This window comes from Paramisgurnus dabryanus, chromosome 14 (assembly GCF_030506205.2).
Source record: "Paramisgurnus dabryanus chromosome 14, PD_genome_1.1, whole genome shotgun sequence".
NCBI lineage: Eukaryota > Metazoa > Chordata > Actinopteri > Cypriniformes > Cobitidae > Paramisgurnus > Paramisgurnus dabryanus.
Genome location: NC_133350.1, coordinates 36,852,657 through 36,874,215, shown reverse-complemented (window position 1 = coordinate 36,874,215; position 21,559 = coordinate 36,852,657). Strand labels below are relative to the sequence as shown.

Genomic DNA, 21,559 nt, shown 5'->3' with positions numbered 1-21,559 from the left:
AATATGATCACGCAGAACACCTGGGGCATGTTCAATCTCACAACGTTTTGCTACGGTTTCCGGGTTGAACGACATGTTTCCTGGAAACGGTGTGCAACGGAATGCAACAGGTTTTAGAAGCGTTTTCTCTTGTTTGGTGGGTGTGTCAGAAATGTCAGCCCAATCAGCGGCAAGATGTATAAAACCACGCGATAGTAAAGAGACAGCTCTCTCAATGGGTTCAAGTTGGAATGTTGTCTTTCATTTTGGACAGCAAGGTCAGTGATTGTAACATCGAGGGTATTTTACAGTATTAAACACACATTTATAACGATTTCATCAGGCTTTAGAAACATTTAAAAAAGAACACAAAGAATGGCCTCTCAGCTACCGTAGTTGCAACTCTTGCGTCATCACAACAGGGTGTTCAATGCATCACCGTTTCAGTTTAATAAACGTTGTGCAACGTTTTGTCGGGGCTGAACGCAGCCCTAGCGCGTTCGGCTAAATTGAATGTGACAGCATGCAACAGCGTAACATCGACACAACGGAAAGCAATCCAAAACTTACAGAAGTTAAATTAGATCAGAATTTACCTTTATAATTAATAAAAAATAAAAACAAAATGAAGTCAGAATCAATAAGGTGCAGAACATGGGTGCAAAATGCCTAAATGCGCAGGGGAATAAAACACAAGCCACAAATAGTTTAATCAGATAACACTAAATAATCTATAAATTAAATAAAAACAAAGAAATATTAAAATAAATTTTAAAATAACGAAAGTATAGAATTGCCTGTTTTGTCTTTTAAATTGCAGAAACAAAGAGACTTTGCAATGGTTTCTGGATATGGACGTGTAGCCCTGTCACGGGATTTAGGCTATTAACAGACTTTAAAAATATTTATTGAAAGCTACTTTTTCACATATTATTTATTTAGTATTATCATAATAGGCTGTATATTTTTTATATTGGGAGAAAGCTGTTATATGTGAAATCAGATAATGTGCACTCTTATACAGCCAAAATTAAATTATCCTCATTTTATAACACATCTGCGACAAATCGACTGTGCAGTAGTCGAATCAGGCTTCTCCTGTCAAAGCATCGAATCTTAGACTATTCGGGTCACCCCTAGCTAGGACTATGTGCATGTGTTATGTAAGGGATAATGTAGAGGCAGCCGGTAGTTATTGGGAAATAAGCCCCGACAGTGTGATCAGGACCCGACGCGAAGCGGAGGGTCTTGTATCACACTGAAGGGGCTTATTTGCCAATAACTACCGGCTGCCTCTACATTATCCCGCTTATTACATGGCTACTTGTCACATAAGAAAAAAAACTGGACATGAATATGAATTTGAAACATTTTATTGGCATATTTGTTTTAAATTAACATTTTTATCCTTCCGCGAAACTTTGCACAGATGCATAAAATGATCGTAATACCTTATTAAGATCCTCTGCTTCATACTTGTCTGTCTCCATTTTTTTTCTCTTTAACCAGTCTTTGAGAAGTTTTAATGCCCATTCTGTATTTTTGTGTGTGTTGGATTTGTAGCTGTCATGCTCTATTTTGTCAAGTTCAGTCTCAGTCACTGATCTATATAAATGACTGGATTGCGCATGACGTCACACTTGTGAAGCCACCGCGCCGCCATGTTGGTATACCCAAACGTTCTATTAAATCAATGGACGTTATCAGATTTTAATGATAAAATATCACTTTACTCGTCTTCATTTTTATATGTTAACTTACCCTGTACATTATTACAACACAAACGTCCAAAGCATGTAAATAGTTATTTACTGAAAGTTGTACATTTTGCGTTTTAATCAGTTATTATACATTCATCTTTATTACAGTATCAGATCAGCCGACAGACTGCAGCATATTTAGTATTAATGACAATAAACGTGCTCATTCTGAAATCTATATAAATAATCATGCTTTGTACCGTATGTGCATGCAATAATTTGCTAGTTTTAAATTATGTTATCAAAACTTACAAGTTACCTAAACTTATTTAGAGAAATAACGCTGACCGTCACAGTGTAGCTGAATGTCAAAAAAACTTTATTTATACCCGTGTCATTAACAAATGCAACAGACACACTCACCTTAACGGTTTTTTATAAATCCATTATCCTGCCCGATTAAAACATAAACATTGCAAAAAACACCAGGATTAACAAATAATTAACGTACACATATCCTAAAAATTAACCTTGTGTAACTGATACGCTGTAAAGGGGGAAAATTTAGATCATGATTTTGAATGGAAGTCAATGACGCTCTCTGCCGGTTGGGTATACCAAGATGGCGGCTCGAACTCTGCGCTGGCTTCACGTCACGCAGTTACGTCAAGCGTTCTATGCGCAATCCAGTCATTTATATAGATCAGTGGTCTCAGTAAGCTGTCTGTGTCTTGTCGTGGTTGTCGAGTGTTTGTCACAAGATGGCGCCAAACAGACAGTAATCTTTATTGATCTTTATTGGCGCGGAGCGATTTTACTCGTGCAAGTAGTCCGGCTATGCGTTATTATTTGAAAAGAACGAACCTTCAAATGTCTCAACTGACCAATCAGAATCAAGCATTCCAGAGAGCCGTGTAATAAGCAGTGATATTTGTGTGTATTGTGGGCATTCTGATATGGTTTTAATATTTTGTTATTGCATTTATTCCAGCAAAATAAAAGCCTGACAACTTGCACTTAATGCCCTGCTAAAAAAACAGCATACCAACAAGACCAGCATATGTTGTGTTTTGGTGCTGGTTTGCTAGTGAACACCAGCTAAACCAGCATCAGCACCAGCTAAACAAGGACCAAACCAGCATTAGCACCAGCTATACCAGCACCAAACCAGCATTAGCACCAGCATCCCATGCTGGTCATACCAGCAAGACCGGCATATGTTGTGTTTTGGTGCTGGTATGCTGGTGACCACCAGCTAAACCAGCATAGACCAGCATAATTCCCATGCTGGTCCATGCTGGTTTGATTCTGTTTTTTTCAGCAGGGTTATTATAAAGATTGTGTGAATGTAGGCTGTAATTCTGGTGGATGAAGGGCCCCACAAAAGGGTAAAGCCCAGGGGCCCCTTACAGTGTTAATGCGGCCCTGGACGGGACGTCTCCGTTCCCTTCCTTCAGGGAACGAGGGTTACATACGTAACCGAGACGTTCCCTTTCAGTCGGTCACTACGACGTCACGTCGTGACCGACGAATTGGGAATCCCTACCAAAACGCCACTGAGGGCTGACCTCTTCCAGTGTCTGCGTAAAGCCCTCCGGTTCCACTTAAGGATAAGGAGAATTAGGTTTTAAGGCAGAAGGCCGGGCACTAGATGTTCCTTTAACCCCACAGTCGTGCCAGCGACTGGGAAGCGCCCTATCTGAGCGGAAGGCACCGTCCGTTAAGGGCTATTGGTGGGCGAAAGTCAACCGTAGTCTAGGTATAAATGACTGCCGTGGCTGTGTAAGCAAAGCAGTGCAGTGATGAGGGAAACGTGGGCTAGTAGGATTATCCCCCCGGAAAAATACTCACAAAAGAACCCGGTGGGACGCAATGTGGATGCCCAAGCCAAACACAGGTTCGCGAGGATGCAGCTAGTGAGAGGCTGGCAGCGGATGCTCCGCAACATCAGGCTGCCAAGGCAGCGGAGGAAGACAAATCAAATTATTACGCATTTTTGCTTTGATGGCCTTCCATACTGAGCTCAGTTTGGAGCAGCAGTCAGAGGCTGCAAGCCGACCTGCGAGCCTGTTCTCTGTGCTTCCCCTAACGAGGAAAGAACACGAGAGGAGATAGGCTCGACACAAACACTGTAAAATCTAATGAACGTATTAGGTGTCGCCCAACCAGCAGCCCTGCAGATGTCTGTTAGCTAGGAACCACGAGCGAGTGCCCAAAATGAGGCAACACTTCTAGTAGAGTGAGCTCTCAAATTAAATAGACATGGAATGCCCTGCAGATTATAAGCAAGGGCGATATCTATCCAATGAGACATCCTCTGCTAAGTGACAGCTTTCCCTCTCTGCTGACCACCGTAACAAACAAAGAGCTGATCTGAGGTCCTGAGGCTTTGTGTGCGATCCACGTAGAGGCGTAGAGCTCGTACGGGACATAATAAAGCCATGGTTGGGTCTGCCTCCTCCGGGGGCAGCACTAGCAAGCTCACCACCTGATCTCTGAAGGGAGTGGTGGGAACTTTGGGCACGTAGCCTGGTCTGGGTCTCAGTGAGACAGCAGGACCAAACTGAAGGCACGAATCATCAACAGAGAATGCATGTAAATCCCCTACTCTTCACGGAGGCCAATGCTAGCAGGGTCAGAGTTTTCATTGACAAAAACTTCAGACTCGCAGACTGCAAAGGCTCGAACGGGGGACCTGTAGGGCTTCAGCACCATGGATAGGTCTCAGGGAGGAATAGAGGGAGGGCGCAAGGGGTTTTAGCCTGCGAGCACCTCTTACAATCTAATAACCAAATCATGCTGGCCACTGATCTGCCGTTGATAAGTGAGAGATGAGCAGAAATAGCGGCGATATCAACCTTAATGGTGGAGGGACAGCCTACGCTCCAAACGGTGTTGAAGATATGAAAGCAAAATGTTAATGAGGCATTCTCGGGGGTCCTCGCGTTGCGAAGAACACCAGGTGACGAAAAGGTTCCATTTAAGCGCGGAAGCCCGTCTTGTGGACGGTGCTCAAGCCGCGTTGATGGTGTTAGATACCGCTTGCGATAAATCACCTAAACCTTGCGCGCGCTCAACGACCATACATGGAGATCGGTCAGGGCGCGGGTGCCTAATGTGCCCCCTCCTTGAGAAAGAAAGTCCTTCCTCAGGGGAATCCACCAGGGAGGGCTGTCGAGAGGAGCATTAACTCTGGAAACCAATTCCTGATCGTCCAGTAAGGCGCGACCAGTAAAAGGCTCTACTCATCCTGCCTGACCTACACAGCGTCTGTGTGATAAAGCTCACTGGAGGGAATGAGTATTTGCGCATCCCCCGTAACCAGCTGTGTGCCAATGCATCCACGCCATGGCTGCCCTCGGTTAATGAATAAAACAGACGACAGTGGGTATCATCCGGCGACGCAAACAGATATATCTGCGCACGACCAAACTTCTTCCAAATTAGCTGAGCCGTCTGGGGGTGGAGTCGCCATTCGCCGGGGCGCGCAGCTCGGGAAGTGCGTCTGCCGCTGTATTGAGTGACACAGGATGTAAATGGCACGAAGGGACCTCAGATGCTTCTGACTCCAAAGGAGGAGATGAAGAGCGAGATGTGACAGGTGACGAGAGCGCAAAAACCGCCTTAACGGTAAATAACGCAACAGTCGCAATGTTGTCGGTGTCGGCTAATACATCCTTCCCTCGCATCTCCATAGCGGAGCGTACAAGTCCCAGATATACAGCGCACCACTCGCGGCAGTTGGGGTGCTATGCACACCCCTGAGACTGCAAGCCCGTCATACGTGGCTGCTCATCCCGTGCTGGGAGCATCGCATGTGCTACAGAATGCCAGGAGACCCGACTCAGGGGCATATCTTGTTATCAGAAACGCTGGGTCTGACCACCTGAAGCGGTCTCATATGAAGCAGCTCGAGCGGTGTCACAGCCGCAGCTGCTGCCATATGTCCAGGAGCTTCTGAAATTGTTTCAGAGGGACCGCGTTCTTCCCTCGAGCTAAACCGAGGCAAGTCAGAATTGACTGGATGCGCGCTTTTGTAAAACACGCCAACAAATCGATCGAGTCTATTTCCATACTGAGAAAAAGGATCCTCTGCACGGGGCAAAGTTGCTCTTTTCCCACTTGACCTGATGACTTAAACGAGCGAGATGCCGAAGCATTAAATCCCTGTGTTCGAGCATGTCTGCCAAGAGCGAGCTATTATTAGTCGACGTAAATATAAGCAGAATGCGAACAACACTCTCTCTCGGAGATTTTAATGCCGTGACTAACACTTTCATGGAGACACGGGGAGAGAGAGACAGCTCGAATGGTGTACTTAGTATTAATATGCCCACCCCACGAACGCAGAGCGAAAAAACGGTCTAAGACGAGGGGAGATGGACACATGAAGTACACGTCTACAGGTCTAAGGCTGCAACCGATCTGAATATTGAAATAGCCTCTGCGTTATTATCCTAAAGGATCACATTTGTAGAGCCGGAGCGTAAATAAATCGGTCGTAACCCCCCGCGTATTTTGGGTACTATGAGATAAAGGCTGGAAAAACCCTATCATCATCTCGGTAAGAGGGACCGGCTCGAAACGTCCTTCCCCAGCAGGACATCGACTTTTGCACGCAGTACATGTGCATCGGACGCTTTCACTATAGTGAAACGAATGCCCGAGAATTTTGGGTGTGTGCCGGTAATTTCGTATTTCGTAACCGAGGCGGATCGTGCGTAAAACCCAACGAGACGGCTGGGAACTGAGGCCAAGCACCCAGGAACCGTATGAGGAGAATTAACGACACTACCGAAGTACCCGCGGTGGGGCAGCGAAGCGAGACAGGTGAGACTGCCGGTGCGTCTGCTGTGACAGCATAAACACCTACAGTATGTGTGTGACACTGACCTGAGCCCGCTGAGGGTGACGGTCGTCTGGTCTCCTGCGCAGAGAGCGCAGATTCCGGAAAAACACCCGCTGGTGATAGAGAAAAATTAGGGTGAGCAGATGTGTGCCCGCTCACGGCTCTCTCGATCCTCCGGAGACCTGGAGCGGAAAGAGGAATGCACTCTTATGTGTGGTTAAGAGGGTACCGGCTGGACAGCCGGTGGAACATATGCAAACCAAGGATTTTCCACCCGACCCTCTACCGGGGGAAGGAGCGAATCACCGTCTCCCGAAGAGTGATCCTCTGCCACTCCGGGTCGCCCGTCTCTGGCCACTTAAACTCCTGATTTTCACGGGAAGCGGCTAAGCGGGCGGGGCGAGCTGCTGACGACCGGTTCCCCTGCGCTGTCGAGATGGGGTCTGAGGAGGGGAACGGAGGTGGCCGCCGCAGGACGCCGACGGCGAGAGGCAGACTGAGGAGCTGGCGTTGGTGGACCAAGGGCAGCTCTCTTCCGCCGGGGCACGACCTAGGAGATCGCCTCAGTCTGCGCAGCGGAGCTGTACGACTCCCGGGCTCGCCGAAGAGGCCGGTCTGTGAGACAGGAGCATTCAGGAAATTGTTCTCGTCTGCGTCGGTCATGTAAGCCAGACACAGCCAAAGGTGGCGATCTTGAACCACTGTGGCGGACATCACACGACTGAAGGTTGCGGCCTCCCTCGTAATGAACCTGTAGCAACGTTATTGCGTGCAGGGCTGAAGCCGCCTCTCCGCATGCCTGATGTGCAGCGCCCATAACCGGACGACTGTCTACAAACACGGGAGGGAAGGGTTGGGTGGTATCTCGAGGAACGCAGCTGCATCGCAACCCCACGCTCCACTGAAGGGGTCCACGTTGGTGAGGGAGGTGAGGGGTGAAAGCTGAACGGCCGAGACGGCCGCAAATCACGTCAGCTCTTCGTGCCGTCGGGAAAGAAAGGCACAGGAGGTAAGGACCGAGATGCCCGAGTACCAATCATATGGGCGGGACGGTTCGGGCGGAAAGGGGTTAATCTCTCCAACTCTACCGTTTCCGCCGCTCGAGGGGGCACGGCCGCCATCTCCGGGACGACTCTGCCTTGGAAGAAAAAAATGGGCACCCCTCTGATGCTGCAGAAGTGACGGGACCAGAAGGAGGTCCAATGGATTCGGCAGAAATCGTAGAACACGACTCTACAGTCTCCACCGGAGCCTCAACCGGCTGAGGATGAAGGCCGGTAGGTGGAGGACGCATCCTCGGTCGTACTCAGCGTAGTGATGCGAAGAGCGTTCTGCGAGCGCTTGACAGCCGCACCATGGCAGCGTCAGCACTGCAAAGACGCGAACGTCGTTCCCGTAGAAACGACAGTCGTCTCCGCAATCCAAGAGGGTTATGCTCTCACAGAGAGAGCAAAAACTCTCCACGAACGCAGCCTCGGAGTGCTCGATGCCCAAGCACGAAGACAGCGCTCGTGACCGTCACTGGAATCCCTGTACTTCTCGCATCCAAGATCGCACGGGCGAAAATCTATCCTGAAAAGGACGCTGATCTCCGAATATAAGAGAGAGTGGCAGTCTTTAAAAAGACACAGAGCTCTCATGTATCACTCTTTAGGGAAATCACTCTTTAGGTGCTCAGCTGATGATTCCCACAGGGAGAGGCAACGCACACACTAAACTTAAAACAAAAAAGATGCAGAGCAGTGGAATACTGCGAGCGTCCGCTGTATTAGTACTGCTTGTCAATCAACTTCAGCAACCGTTCCCAGAAGAGCAAGTAGCTTCTCAGTAGCAGATAATGCCGGCTTTCGAAGCGAAAAAGCTTATTTCCATATTTGCACCTGCGGCTTATATACGCACCTGGCGGGGCGGCGCTAGCATTATGCAAATATCTCAATGCCAAGTTCATTGGCGTTTTAGTAGTTTACGAAGCAGATTGGTCTCTCTAAGCGAGTTCCCAATTCGTCGGTCACGACGTGACGTCGTAGTGACCGACTAAAAGGGAACATAATTTTATCGAAATTAGTCAAAATGGATTTATTGCATTTTGGAACCAAACTCTTCATATATTGCTTAGTTACCTGAGGGTAAATAATGACTCTATTTTTATCTTAGTGAACTTTTTCTTCACTGAGGTTATAACATTTTAAGATGATGATGATTGTGGTATCCTGAGGCAATTCAGTAACACTTAAAGGTCCCGTTTTTCCTGTGTTTTCGAAGCCTTGATTGTGTTTACAGTGCGCAATATAACGTGTTCATGTTTTGTGTGTAAAAAAGCTGTAGTTTTCACACAATTGACTTTTATGTATACCGCTGTTTTCACTGTCAGAAAAACAGGCTGATATCTTTCTTGTTCTATGAAGTCCCTCCTTCAGAAATACGTAACGAGTTTTGATTGTGTAGTTTGTTTAGTGTGTTGTGATTTGACAGCAGCTTAGCTCCGCCAGAGCCATTTCAGCTTAGCTGTATTCCTGTGGGTGGAGGCTAGTCAAAAACTCTTGCTATGACGTGATTCAACTGGGAAGTAGAGGGCTGTTGTAGTCCGAACTAGAGGTCTTCACCGGTCCACTTAGATCCAAAAACCTGTGGTCTGAAAGTTTCACAAGTGCCTCGGACACGGGTCGGGAATAATAGCGGCATTGGGTCTCGGGTAATTTAAAATTAATGTGTTTTTGCCGAACGGACCCGAAGACATGAACTCTTTCGCATGTGTGCGTCAATGTCCTATTCAAACCTGACATTAGGAGGCTGGCGATAGGTTAATTTTCCATTTTAAATGTAGCCTACATTTTAGTGGTTACCTTTGTGTTGTCGTCAAATAACAAAGTAAAACAAATGGAGCAGCTCGCCAAATTGGTTGCGAGACCAGCTGGGTTTCTTTCTGTCTGACTTCTGCGTGCGGGGCTGCAGACTGCACACACGTTGGTGCCGTTTACATTCCGGTCCAGTCGGGTAAAAAAAATGCCACTGGTTCGGGTCGGACTCGGGTCTAATTTTCAATCACAATCACAAAAAACGGGACGTTAAAATAATGTTGCTGTTTGCTCGTATATACTGTAGGACTGTTTCTTGTTATCCTGTTTGATGCATTTTCCTACCCACCGGCTAACATTTAAATAACTCTTTTGGTGACCTACTTGGAGTTTAATGAAGTGTTTAGGCTATTAATGCTGTAAATCTCATTTCTGAAAACATCACTGAAGAACATGAGCTGTGAACAACAGACATTCAGAGGATGCAGGAATATGACTGTGGTTAAGGCCTGGCATTAGGGTAAACCATTTTCTCTTGCACCCCACAGGATAATCTGGGTTGGAACTGCATTATTGTTATTATACGCCAATTATTGTTTGATTTCAAAGGAATTTTAGTGAGAAAATTGCATTAGCAATAAGTGATATGTGTTAGCAATATAAGCAATAATAAGATTAGCCATATAAGCACAATAATAAGTATATTTTGAATATTAAGCATTATTGTAGGCCAAGAAATAATGTTATTATAGGCCAAGTTTAATGCTCAAGCTAAAACAATTTTTTTTTATTTTACAATATACAACACGCCAGTGTCGCAGGACCCCAGATCTTAGTAAATAATACAATTTGTGACCCAGTGTGTGGAAAACAGCCACATTTATTAATTTGTGATTTACTGTTTTCTACATAAAATCATGTAAGGAATATTCTGTAGAATATGTCTTAAATATTGACCAAGTAAGATCATATCAAAGATTGAAATCAACGAGTGAACAGTTCGATTAAGAGACTTTAACCTGGATTTCACAGACAGGGTAACATGCTGTACAGTGTCAATGGATTGATTCTGTTTTAATGTAGAAAAAAATCAAGAATAAGGTGGTCTGTCAGTGAATGCTTTATATAGAAACATTTCAGTTATCCAGTTGTTACTTTAATTGTGATGCACATAATTACATGTGAACACTAAAACTTTCACAAGAATCCCTAGCAGAATATTAAGATATCCAAATCGAATATAATATATCCAAATCTAAAATAATGTTTTTCACAAAACTCTTTATACGACAGAATATTGAATTATTAAAGAGAGCAATCATTGTAAAAGCCTGTTGGAAGTCTTATAGAAGAGTGAGGCTGTTCATGCGTTAATACCCTTGAGACTTTCAAAGCGAACTGTAATTATGTCTCTTTACCCGGCTCATAAAGATGCCCCTTTATCCCAGATGACTAAACTATACATTTAACATTAGAGACATGTGGGATACAGACAACCATATGGTTGTAATTAAAGGAACAGCTAATCCAAAAATAAAATTCTGTCATTATTTACTCATTGTCATGTTGTTTCAGTTCCATATGTGGTTATTTTTCTGTGGAATACTGTAGAAAACAACACATATTGTAGAATTTGCAACCATGTTTAGATTGAACAATTATGGCTTGATCTATCTCCCCATGTTTAGTGTCATAGAGGGTTCTCACGATTGTCATGAGTGAACCACGCCATGCCACACAAAGCCATCAAATCACTTACAAAGGCTGAATATAGTACACTGGATTGTTAGTTTTATCCCTAGATCATTTAATGTTGAGTATGTTACTGTATAAATATTTAACATACATGGAGTAAGAATAGTTAGCTCCCATATCTCATATGTGGCTTATTAAAGAACACTTTAATAATAACCAGTGTGAACTGTTGTGGTATACACATATGGCAGCGACTCTCCCCTGCTGTTACAACTCTCACTTGTTCTTTGACAACCGATCACGCTTGAATAAAATGCCCCCTCTGTCAGGGATTAAAGTTTAGTTACGTCTGATTGGGTGCCAGGCCTTCAGTAGGTCTCCCATTGGCAGAGATTACAATTTGGGGCAGTCATGCCCTTTGAAAGAGGGAGTGAGAGAGGAGAAGAGAGGGACTTGGGTTGCAAAGGGCAGGGGAAGCCCTCTGTGAAAGCTGATGCCAGGTAAGATGATACTGTAGCTCTTAATCTTTGTGTGGTTATGAGGAAGGATTGAAGACATATGATCTAAGAGATGAATACAGCTGTCTGTGCCTTAGTCATGATATAACTTGTGTGCATGGCAAATTGTAATGTTTTGGTGGGTGATTATATGAAACAAATTTCACAAATGAGGTCTGACTTTTTCTCCTAGACAAAAAATGAGATTATAATGGGAATAAATGAGGAGTTCAGATGCGAAATCTTCTGTGTTGTTTTGTAAATTAGTATTTTTTTTCTGGTTCTTATGTTTAGGTTCAGTAATTTTACTTTAATGGCAATGATAAAGTTTTAGTCAGTAACTCAAAACTACTGAAACTATTTTTAAAACTATTCTTAGCAAACTCATTATGGCATCCAGTAGTCTGTGCCAGTGTCCAGTACATGTCTGGGCAAGACTCGGGTTTGTTGTTCTGGGGATTGATTGTTATACGAGAAGGGGACATGGTCACGTCACATGACTGGAGCTTTCAGTGTCATGTGGGAATGCGACAAGCCACATCTGCCAAGAGTGCATTCCACCCTGAGACGCAGTTCATATGGAGCCTTTAGGTTCTAGGTTCTATAGAGTTATGGTTCCTACAACGGTCTTGTGTGTAGCACCAGTATGCCTGATGACTCATACACTTTTAATTTTTCTTTTTAAATATATTGTTTTAGATGTTTTATATCTAAACAAGCGGTCGTTCGCTGTAGTACTTGAAAAGCGAAGTCTGTTAAAGAAATTATACTGCTTGGCATTGAACTTTGAGCTTTATAATTTTGAAAGTATTACTTATGCTTTAACAGCAACCTTACACATTTTAAAAATGCGATCACAAAAAACGTGACGTTAAAATAATGTTGCTGTTTGCTGGTATATATTGTAGGACTGTTTCTTGTTATCCTGTTTGAATGCATTTTCCCTACCCACCAGCTAACATTTAAATATCTGTTATAGTGCGCTGTCTTGTGTGTAGCAACAGTATGTTTGATGACTCTGGAAACAAAAAATGTAAAAAAAATATATTGTTTCATATGTTTTATATCTAATGTCTGGTTTCAAGAAAAAAAAATGTTTTTTAGACTAACATTGCTGTTTTTAAGTGGGTGCACCATAATGTGGAAAGAAACCAGAAAGTGCGCATGAAAAAAAAAAGACATTTTATTTTCCCTCTAAAAGAGAACATTTAGCTGTTTGAATCCCTAATGGTGAACTTAAAACCGAGACCACACTCACTGAGCATGATGGTATCAATAATGTAACTGGACAAAATTAGCAGTTCCATGTGTTTCTGACATTATATATTATAACATGTAGACAAAATGCAGAAATTTAATTGTAATGCTACTGTAAATTTTTCTGACGTTCAGAATATGTTTTACATTAATGTGTTTTCAGCCATTTGAAAATGACTATTGGGTACTTTCACAGATTAACATCAAGACCAGACAAACTGTTTTGTTTTGTTTAAAGCGTATACTTGGCCATACATTTTTTTAGATCTCTTAAAAACAGTGATATCAATCTAAAAATGCAGGGTTATTTTAAACCATTAAGTGCATTTTCATGCACAAAATAAGCGGATATCAAGAATCAGCCTAATAAATAAGCCTGTTTTATGTGTTTACATGCACATCAATACACCGGTTGCACAGAAAATTAGGTTTTAAAAGGAATTTGAGGTTTGTCTGTTTTTCCGCAGACAAGAATTTGATTGGGGTTAGACTTTGCATGTAAATGTACTGCTGCTTTGGTCAAAAATGGACAAAGCCAATTGTTTGTTCAAATGTATCCATAAAATTCTAGGTTAATTTAAACCAATATTTGGGTTCGTCAATGGCTGCGTTTACATTTTGCATTAACATGCGATCTCGGTGATCCGTTCATGCAGATCCGATCATCCGTATATCAGGACACGGCGCGTTTACATTTGTCACATAAATGTGGCTTCTGTATCTGGATGTGTGATCGGATCCCGTTCAGGGAGACGCGCGCTGGGTGGATAGCTGTCAATCACAGATGGCTACAGCTGTCTTTCGCCACATGATTTAGGGTTGTCGCGGTAACCGCAATCCCGTATTGTACACTGTTACTGAGAAGCAAACAGCAGAGAATAACTAGCAAACCCAAAAACCGTGATGTTCACATTTTAAGCTTTTTTTTTAGCTTACAAGGCTTTATCTTTGTTTATCTGCAACGTCCGCGCCAGGATGCACCAACGTTACCTGAACTTGAGTTTCACCCGCATGCTTTTCATCAACAACAAAATCCGTGTGAAACATTAGGATGACCTTCCCGACTTTTTAGTCTGCCTGATTTCATACGTTTTTGATTTATGATTTACGAATATGATTGAACTAAAACAGCTAACAATTTCATAAATTTCCTGTTCATGTCTCCCTCTATAGTCGTATAGTTATGTAATTTACAAACACATTTATAAGTAACTTACTTTGTATAAAACCAACATTGAATAAATGTATTTGGTTAATGTTATTATGGTTTGTAAGTGTTTTCAAGTAACTTAAAATGTGTTAAATGAGATGCTGACTGACCAGAAAGAAGCGCAACATTCACGTTGATATGTCACCATGGAAACTCAAACATTATAACGATTTATTCAATTCTGCCATGAAATATTAAATCCCTCCATAAATAGTGGAAACATGTTAAACATATGACTGAATAAGTTAAATACAGTCAACAGTGTTAAAATGCTTTTGTATATCGATTTATTTCAAGATACGTTTAAGCTAGCTAGCATTTCTCCACAAATATAAATTTGTGCGTCTCTCACCTGCGCTCCATGACCTAACGTCCTTTATTTTTGACAGCTGTCAGTGAGATGAGATGATAGTGGGCGGGGTTTTGTGTGACGTTGGCCTGCAAATGCAGATACGATGGCTGGATTGCGTTTACATTACACTGAGATCCGATCACAAAGCGTCCTCGACTACCTCTGCATCTAACACAGTCTCACCCCATGTCGTCAATATTTGACGACACTTGACCATTCATCATATGTTGACGCGAAGGGTATACCTTTCGCGTTATTTTTTGACGAACTGGGGACTTCAATACTATTACGTCCGTTGCATCCTCTTTCCTATTTTCTTACCATTTTCGCGTCGGTTTAGGGTTAGATTACGCAAAATTAAACAGTGTACGCGAAATTAAACAGTTGTCACCTGGCGTTGGGGTTAGAGTTAGGTACGCGAAATGAAACAGTTGTCACCTGGCGTTGGGGTTAGAGTTAGGTACGCGAAATGAAACAGTTGTCACCTGGCGTTGGGGTTAGAGTTAGGTTTGGGTAGGGATGTCATTATGTAAATCTAACCCTAAACCGACGCGAAAATGGTAAGAAAATAGGAAAGAGAATGCAACGGACGTAATAGTATTGAAGTCCCCAGGTCGTCAAAAAATGACGCGAAAGGTATACCCTTCGCGTCAACATATGACGAATGGTCAAGTGTCGTCAAATATTGACGACATGGGGTGAGACTGGGTTGCTGCATCAGGACACACAGATCGGATAACATTCCAAACACAAACGCGTTTACACTTGTCTTTTCAATGTGTATGTGGACAACATCCGGATACAGGTCGCATGTTAATGCCAAGTGTAAACGCAGCCTATATTTACCCCAACCATGCGTTAAAACAAGTGTGAAGACAAGTAGATCTCCATTTGACTGCTGTTCATGGTCCCATAAAGCTAACTTAAGCCATCTGTTATTTTCTTTTGTGCTGGCAGCTCTCTATGAAGGAGGCCGGTGATGGACTACATGATCAGATGAACTGCATGATGGGAGCCCTGCAAGAATTGAAACTCCTTCAGGTTCAAACTGCCCTTGAGCAACTAAAGATCTCAGGAAATACTGGATGTATGACTCAATCGGCTGTTAAAGGTTCTAGCACCAGTCCCGACCCAGACAACGAGAAACCTCAGTCTGTTAGGACCTTTGTAACAGAAGATCAGCACCCCAACCGCAGTAGTTTGGGGACATCCCCCTCGTTGTCCAGTCTAGGGAGCGAGAGTGTACCTCTGCCCAAACCGATCTCAGGTTACACAGCCCCACAAGTGGAATACTGTGGGCCAAAGTTGGGCCACCTTCCTGTACACCACAGCAACCAGCAACATTTGTTTGAACCAGAACAACAGGAGGTAGACCTGCCTGGGATCTTGTACAGCCTGTCTCGAGAGGGACCGTCACTTGACAGCGATTGCCTCGAGGACACCATGGATGACTCTAGTGACTGGACATCTTCACTCATGAGTCAAAGTCGCAATCGTCAGCCTCTTGTGCTTGGAGACAACGTCTTTGCTGACTTAGTGGGCAACTGGTTGGACCTTCCTGAACTGGAAAAAGACCTCAATAGATCTGACTTTCCAGCCCATCCACTCAGACTCAGTCGCTCTCAGGAGCTCTGCAAAAGATTCTCGTTGACCACCAACATCTTCAAGAAGTTCCTGCGTAGTGTGCGACCTGATCGTGATAAACTCCTGAAGGAGAAGCCAGGCTGGATGCCACCAGATCTCAACCCAGAGGCAGAACTCTTTAAGAGACCCAAGAAGGCAGCAAAGTCTAGGGGTGGCTTTTATTTACCATTCTGGGCAGGAGGGCAACTGGGAAAGGGACAGTCATGTCCTCCACCAACAGAAAAAGGGGATCAGTTTCTTGAACTGAACATTGACAGTAAAACAGCTCCTGAAGACAAAGTCCATCCCTTATTTGACTATAATACAGCTGTTTGGGTTTAAAATGGAGTCCTAAACAAGAGATTATGTATAACATATCACAACTAATTATATTTCTTATTAAATTCGAACATGACAATCATTAAGAACTTTCAGGGTATGTGAGCAGGTCTTCCTTTTGAAATGTAGATTACAGCTGCACTTAAAATAACCCAGTAATAATTTGAAAACCCAGTGCAGGATCCACAGCTACTGCATATATTTGTTTCATCACTAGAATGCCATATGTGTCTTAAAGTCAGTTTCCATCCGTTTGCTGATTCCCTTTTGTGCTGTCACTTCTGATGTTGTTCAGATTTTCAATCATTCAGGTCGATGTGCATGATTACTGGTTTCTCTGTAACACTCTGGTGAAGTTAGCTTCACAAACAAATCTTACCTTATATTTAAGCACAGTAGTTTCTTCTGCCAGACTGTTGTACTTTCAGGGACTTAAAGCTGCAGTCTGTAACCTTTGCCTCTCTATCGCCAACTCTGTTTGAAACATAAATTGCAGTTATTTGCAAAAAAAAAAAAAAAAATGGTATCGTGTGCATTGTGCTTCACCCTGATTTTTGCACGAATGAATCTGATCACAGCATTAAATCTGTCATTATACATAGACATAGTATATCCTAAAAGTCATATATCCGCTAAAACCTCAGAAAGTAATAGATTGTTCTGACTAAATGAAGATGTAAAAGTTTCAATATAATACATGTTGGTGATGTCTTACTTGTTCAGAGGATAAAGTCATCTTTGCTCCAGTATTTAACCCCTTCAGATGTTAAAAATGTCCTGCTAATATTAACTCTTGCTTTAACACAAGCTCTGTCACAACTTTAGGCAGTTTGAGCTTTCGTCTTGTTAACAACAGATGATTCTCTAGATGTAAGGACGTCATCTAGATGACAAGTTTAAAATCGAAGCAATTGTTGAACAAGCTACAAACTCTTCTTAATGTTTCTAGGCGTGATGAATCACGCAATAAGTTATATTTCATGCAAAGTCCAGCCCGACCAAGCATATTGTAAATTATTATTATAAGCTTTCCGTTGTAAATCGGTAACATATGGAGACTGTGATTTTTATGTATTTACTCAACAACTGATTTTTGTTTTTTTTGTAACTAAGAAAAGTTACAGACTGCAGCTTAAATAACTTTATTAATCGACTCACTGCACACAAATATCAGGTTTTTTTATTTAACAATACTTTTTATAATGTTACATTATTCATGGGCACATGGTCGCTGGTTAAAATTGCTGCGACCCTCACTATCTATTCTATAAAAGAAAGACTTTAACTTAAAGCAGGGGTTTTTCAAGAGGTCCCCACAAAATTTAAGTGGTAAAAGACAAAGCAAAAATAGTTAAAGTCTACTGTGTAGCCAAATTATTTAAGTATTTATGATATAACAATTACTGTTTATCCAACACAGTTTCAATTTTTCATTATAACATGGATATATATTTTGGGAAAGGGGGCCCTCGGAAACAGTTCATCATAATTGGGGGTCCCTGCAATCATAAAGTTTGAAAACCCCTGCCTTAAGAGTATCTTTGTGGCTTTCCCTCATCAAGGGCCCAGGAAATATTAAACACAGGAACAGTTAAAGACATTATAATGAAAATTCAAGCTTTTGTAAAATAAGCTACAGTGATTGGTGTGCACCCATTAAAATTCAACCGTAAACTCAACGATTGACTTAACATGTCTTAACATAGGCCTGTGTGATGGCGAACCATTATAAAGCATCTCAGATGATTATAACACTTTGCTGTATGTGTTGCTGAGGATAATCCCTCACACACACATGAGAGAAGATTAAGATTTTTTATGTAGATCATGTTAATAATACTGTAGGATGGGATACCTCTGACATTCAGACAATGAATCAAACCAGATATTGACTTATTGATCTCTATTTAAAAATACAGCTGTCTCTAGTAAAAGTTACAGCATGATTCAACAGGGTCAGTTACACTGGCAGCAATAATCGTACAATATTTGTGTGTGCATGCCACTGTAAAAAAACTGCTGCAATTTTTGTCAAATCAACGCATATTTTTATGTTACTTTAACTTTAAAGTTAAACAATATCAATTTGAATTTATACATTATGTCAACTCTTCTTAGCCAAAACTTTAAAAAGTAGGTTGAATTGACTTGCAAAACCAAGTTGTTTTAACTGCATTTTTTTACAGTGTGTGTGGGAGAAATGCAAAACTGTAAAGTACTTTTTGAATTGTATTATCATCCATATTCATAGTTATTAACATTTTTTAAGTTTAACAGTGCTTCTTTATATTTAGTAGACTTTTAGAAAAATGGTGCAGTTGTCATCAAAACAAAATGTACTTTGTTTATATTTTGAAGCACAAACAGCAATACCCAGAGCTCACCACACGATAGTCATCATACTGTCAGAGACGACAGCTGCGTGAATGCCATACAAATCTATTCAAAGAGTGTTTTTGTATGTTGCCAAAAGTTTTATATTGATGAAATGTAATTTTGCAGAGCCTCTTTAAGAGCGCCCCATATTAATAAATGATGTATTTTGTTTGTTTTCTTAATGTATCGTTTAGTGGTTTAGATGAACAGTTATTTTGCCATGGAGAAGGTTAGCTGTGTAACCAGTTGTAAACGTGTCTTGGAAAATGATGTCTTTCTTACGAAAGGATTTGTTTCAGGCATTGTCTTTTATGGTGCTCTGTTACATAGCTAGATCATTACAACGCATGTTAAGCAAGAAAGAAAGAAATTGCACTGATATTAAATATTTTAGGTGCCATGTTTGTCACAGTATTATCCCCAGCAGTCTTTATTCATATGTTATAATTCAAAGAAGAGTCGTCAAAAAATGCCATAAATGTGATTGTTTCGTCAGGGATTCACAATCCACTTGTCATGCTCCTGTATGAGCTTTGAGCATAATGCTTGATGAAAGCATTGGCATACAGTATTATGATCATAAAGCTGATTTTTTTCAAAAATGTGTCTATAATATATTATATTATTTTATATATAGAAGAATGATAAAGAATTTGGAAAAACCCCATGTGAGCTCATAACAAATCCATGGTAACACCAGTGTACGTGCATAAGCCTAACATCATTGCACATAGTGTGAGCTTTTGCACCATGCATTGCATTAAAATCACAGGCAAAATGAAGTTCATGTGCTCCACTAAAACATTTATGATAATGTGACTGTCTGTCTGCTCTACAGTGAGTAATCCAGGTGCACGGCTGTATGGGAACCGAGAGGTTATGGCCAAAGTGTATGAGAGTTGCAGCTGTTGACTTTCTATCTGCCCCATTTCTCCTGTTTCTTCCCTTGGGAGTGTAAAGCAGGGAGATGATTGGTTTGGATGGAAGGGGGTGGGGGGGATTGGATATTAGCTCACTGGCTGGTCATGGCTCTATTCACTGTTTCCTCCCCCATCTTGTCTGTTGAATCTGGCAGCTGTCATTCTCTCACTGGAACTAGGACACAATGCTTTACCGTGTTTGTGTGCTTAGTCACATGTATAACTAACATGTCCAACCCTGTAAAAGAACCCTTACTTTAATGATCCTTAATTGAACATTTTGTATTTACCCTTGTATTTTCCTACGTATTTACTCTTTTGTTGTTTAACCCTCCTTTTTGACAAATGAAGTGGCTGATCTCAGGTCAGACTGAGTCAGCTTTTTTCTGTGTTTTAAGCTATTAAGCCCTGGTCTCTATGCAGGATTAAGGAACTGGCTCATATTGCACATTTTATATGCATAAGCCAAACAGGAGAAAGTGAGGCATTAGCTAAAAGCCTAAACAATATTAATCAGTGTTTCAGCACCCATTTCCCCTTTTCAAGTTCTCATGCAAGACAACTACGTAACAGATGCAAACTGAGGTAAAAAGAAAGACTCAAGCATTAAAATTCATTTTGGATTTGGCAGCTAAAAGTGCAAAGAATGTCCTACAAGATTAAATCCTATTTTTCTGGGGAATACAGAAAACAGATGTTACACTGTCTTGCATGGAAAGAAACTATAAGCAGCATATGGTTAATTCTATTTTTGAGATCTTAATGCTATGAAAAAGTACATATTTATTCACTGAATACTGTATCTTAAAAGCATACTTGTATAAAAAAAATTAAAAATACAATTATTTGATTCAGTATATTGTAAGCTCAATATAGAAATTGACCATCCACTACATTTTCATTGTGACAACTAGCCCCCTCTCGTCTATCAAAAATAATTTCTAGATTTGTGTGGATTAATTTTCTGCTAAAATAATCAAAAAATGTACATGTTTGGTCCCAAGTTTTAACCGTAAAACTGCAGGTGTAGCACAGCAAGTCCGTGCTGAGTTCTCGTTGCTTGTGTAGCTGTATTGACATCTGTCCATCAGACGAAGGTCGTAAGCCAGACAGATCTCATGGGGAGTGTGAGCTTCAACAGGTGCTTGTGTTTTAACAGGACTATGTGAAAACAGAAAAACAGGAATAGCAGCTTGTAAATGACAGCTATGTCTGATTCTGTTGCTTCATGCTTTACAGAATTAAAAAAAAAAATAACTATTAGGAATAACACAGTAATTTTAGCCTGACAAGAATTAAAGAGTTTCATTTATAAGGTGACTTATTAATTGCATTCACTTATATTTGACCTTTATGAAAGCGATTTATTTTTTTCTAAATACACAGAATCATGTGTGTTTTCTGAATGAAACACTAATAGGCTGTATATGCTGCTGTATACCTCAATGGTAGAGCATTGATAAATTGATAGACTGTAGAAAGGGGATATAAACACGGCTCTTTACATTTCTTACTTTTTTTGGTACGTTCACATTTCTGGACATAAGATTTACAAGAAAGATCTGTGTGTCTGATGCACATGAAAGAGTCATGAGAAACAGTCATGTCTTCCTTCCCGAGGCAAAGTGAACTCTTCTGCATCTGAGAACACTGGTCACGCTTCAATGAATCTCTGTCGGATCATGGGAGAGAGCAGGAAACAGAAATAGATGACCACTTTTACTCACCATCTTCACTCTAGTAGAGCATATGGCACATCTTAATAAATCACAAAAAGTTTTTTTTTGTAAGTTTCCGTTTGATACCTTTACAGGAAACAGAATATAATTTTGGGTAGATTACTGTACCTTAAGGACATACATTGTTAGAAAAAAGTCCAAATATGCACCCTAGCTGTCAGTGGGGCAGCACCCTTTAAAAAGGTAATTGTATGGACCATTAGGTACAGATATGTAAACATTTAGTAC

The 21,559-nt window shown here is 41.6% G+C and overlaps 1 protein-coding gene across 3 annotated transcripts in view; it reads left to right on the top strand.

The window, feature by feature from the left end:
- The window catches only part of LOC135758137 (PAK4-inhibitor INKA2-like), a 49,768-nt gene extending 28,461 nt beyond the window's left edge, over nucleotides 1-21,307 (top strand). For 2 of the 3 annotated variants that reach the window (XM_065273002.2, XM_065273001.2), the window contains one exon: nucleotides 15,292-21,307. In XM_065273002.2, coding sequence (XP_065129074.1) covers nucleotides 15,292-16,299 — 1,008 coding nt within the window. In that variant the 3' untranslated portion in view covers nucleotides 16,300-21,307. Of the gene's footprint in view, nucleotides 1-11,428; nucleotides 11,519-15,291 lie in introns of those variants that run through there. The other variant, XM_065273003.2, reaches the window with a different exon arrangement.
- Nucleotides 21,308-21,559: the final 252 nt, after the last annotated feature.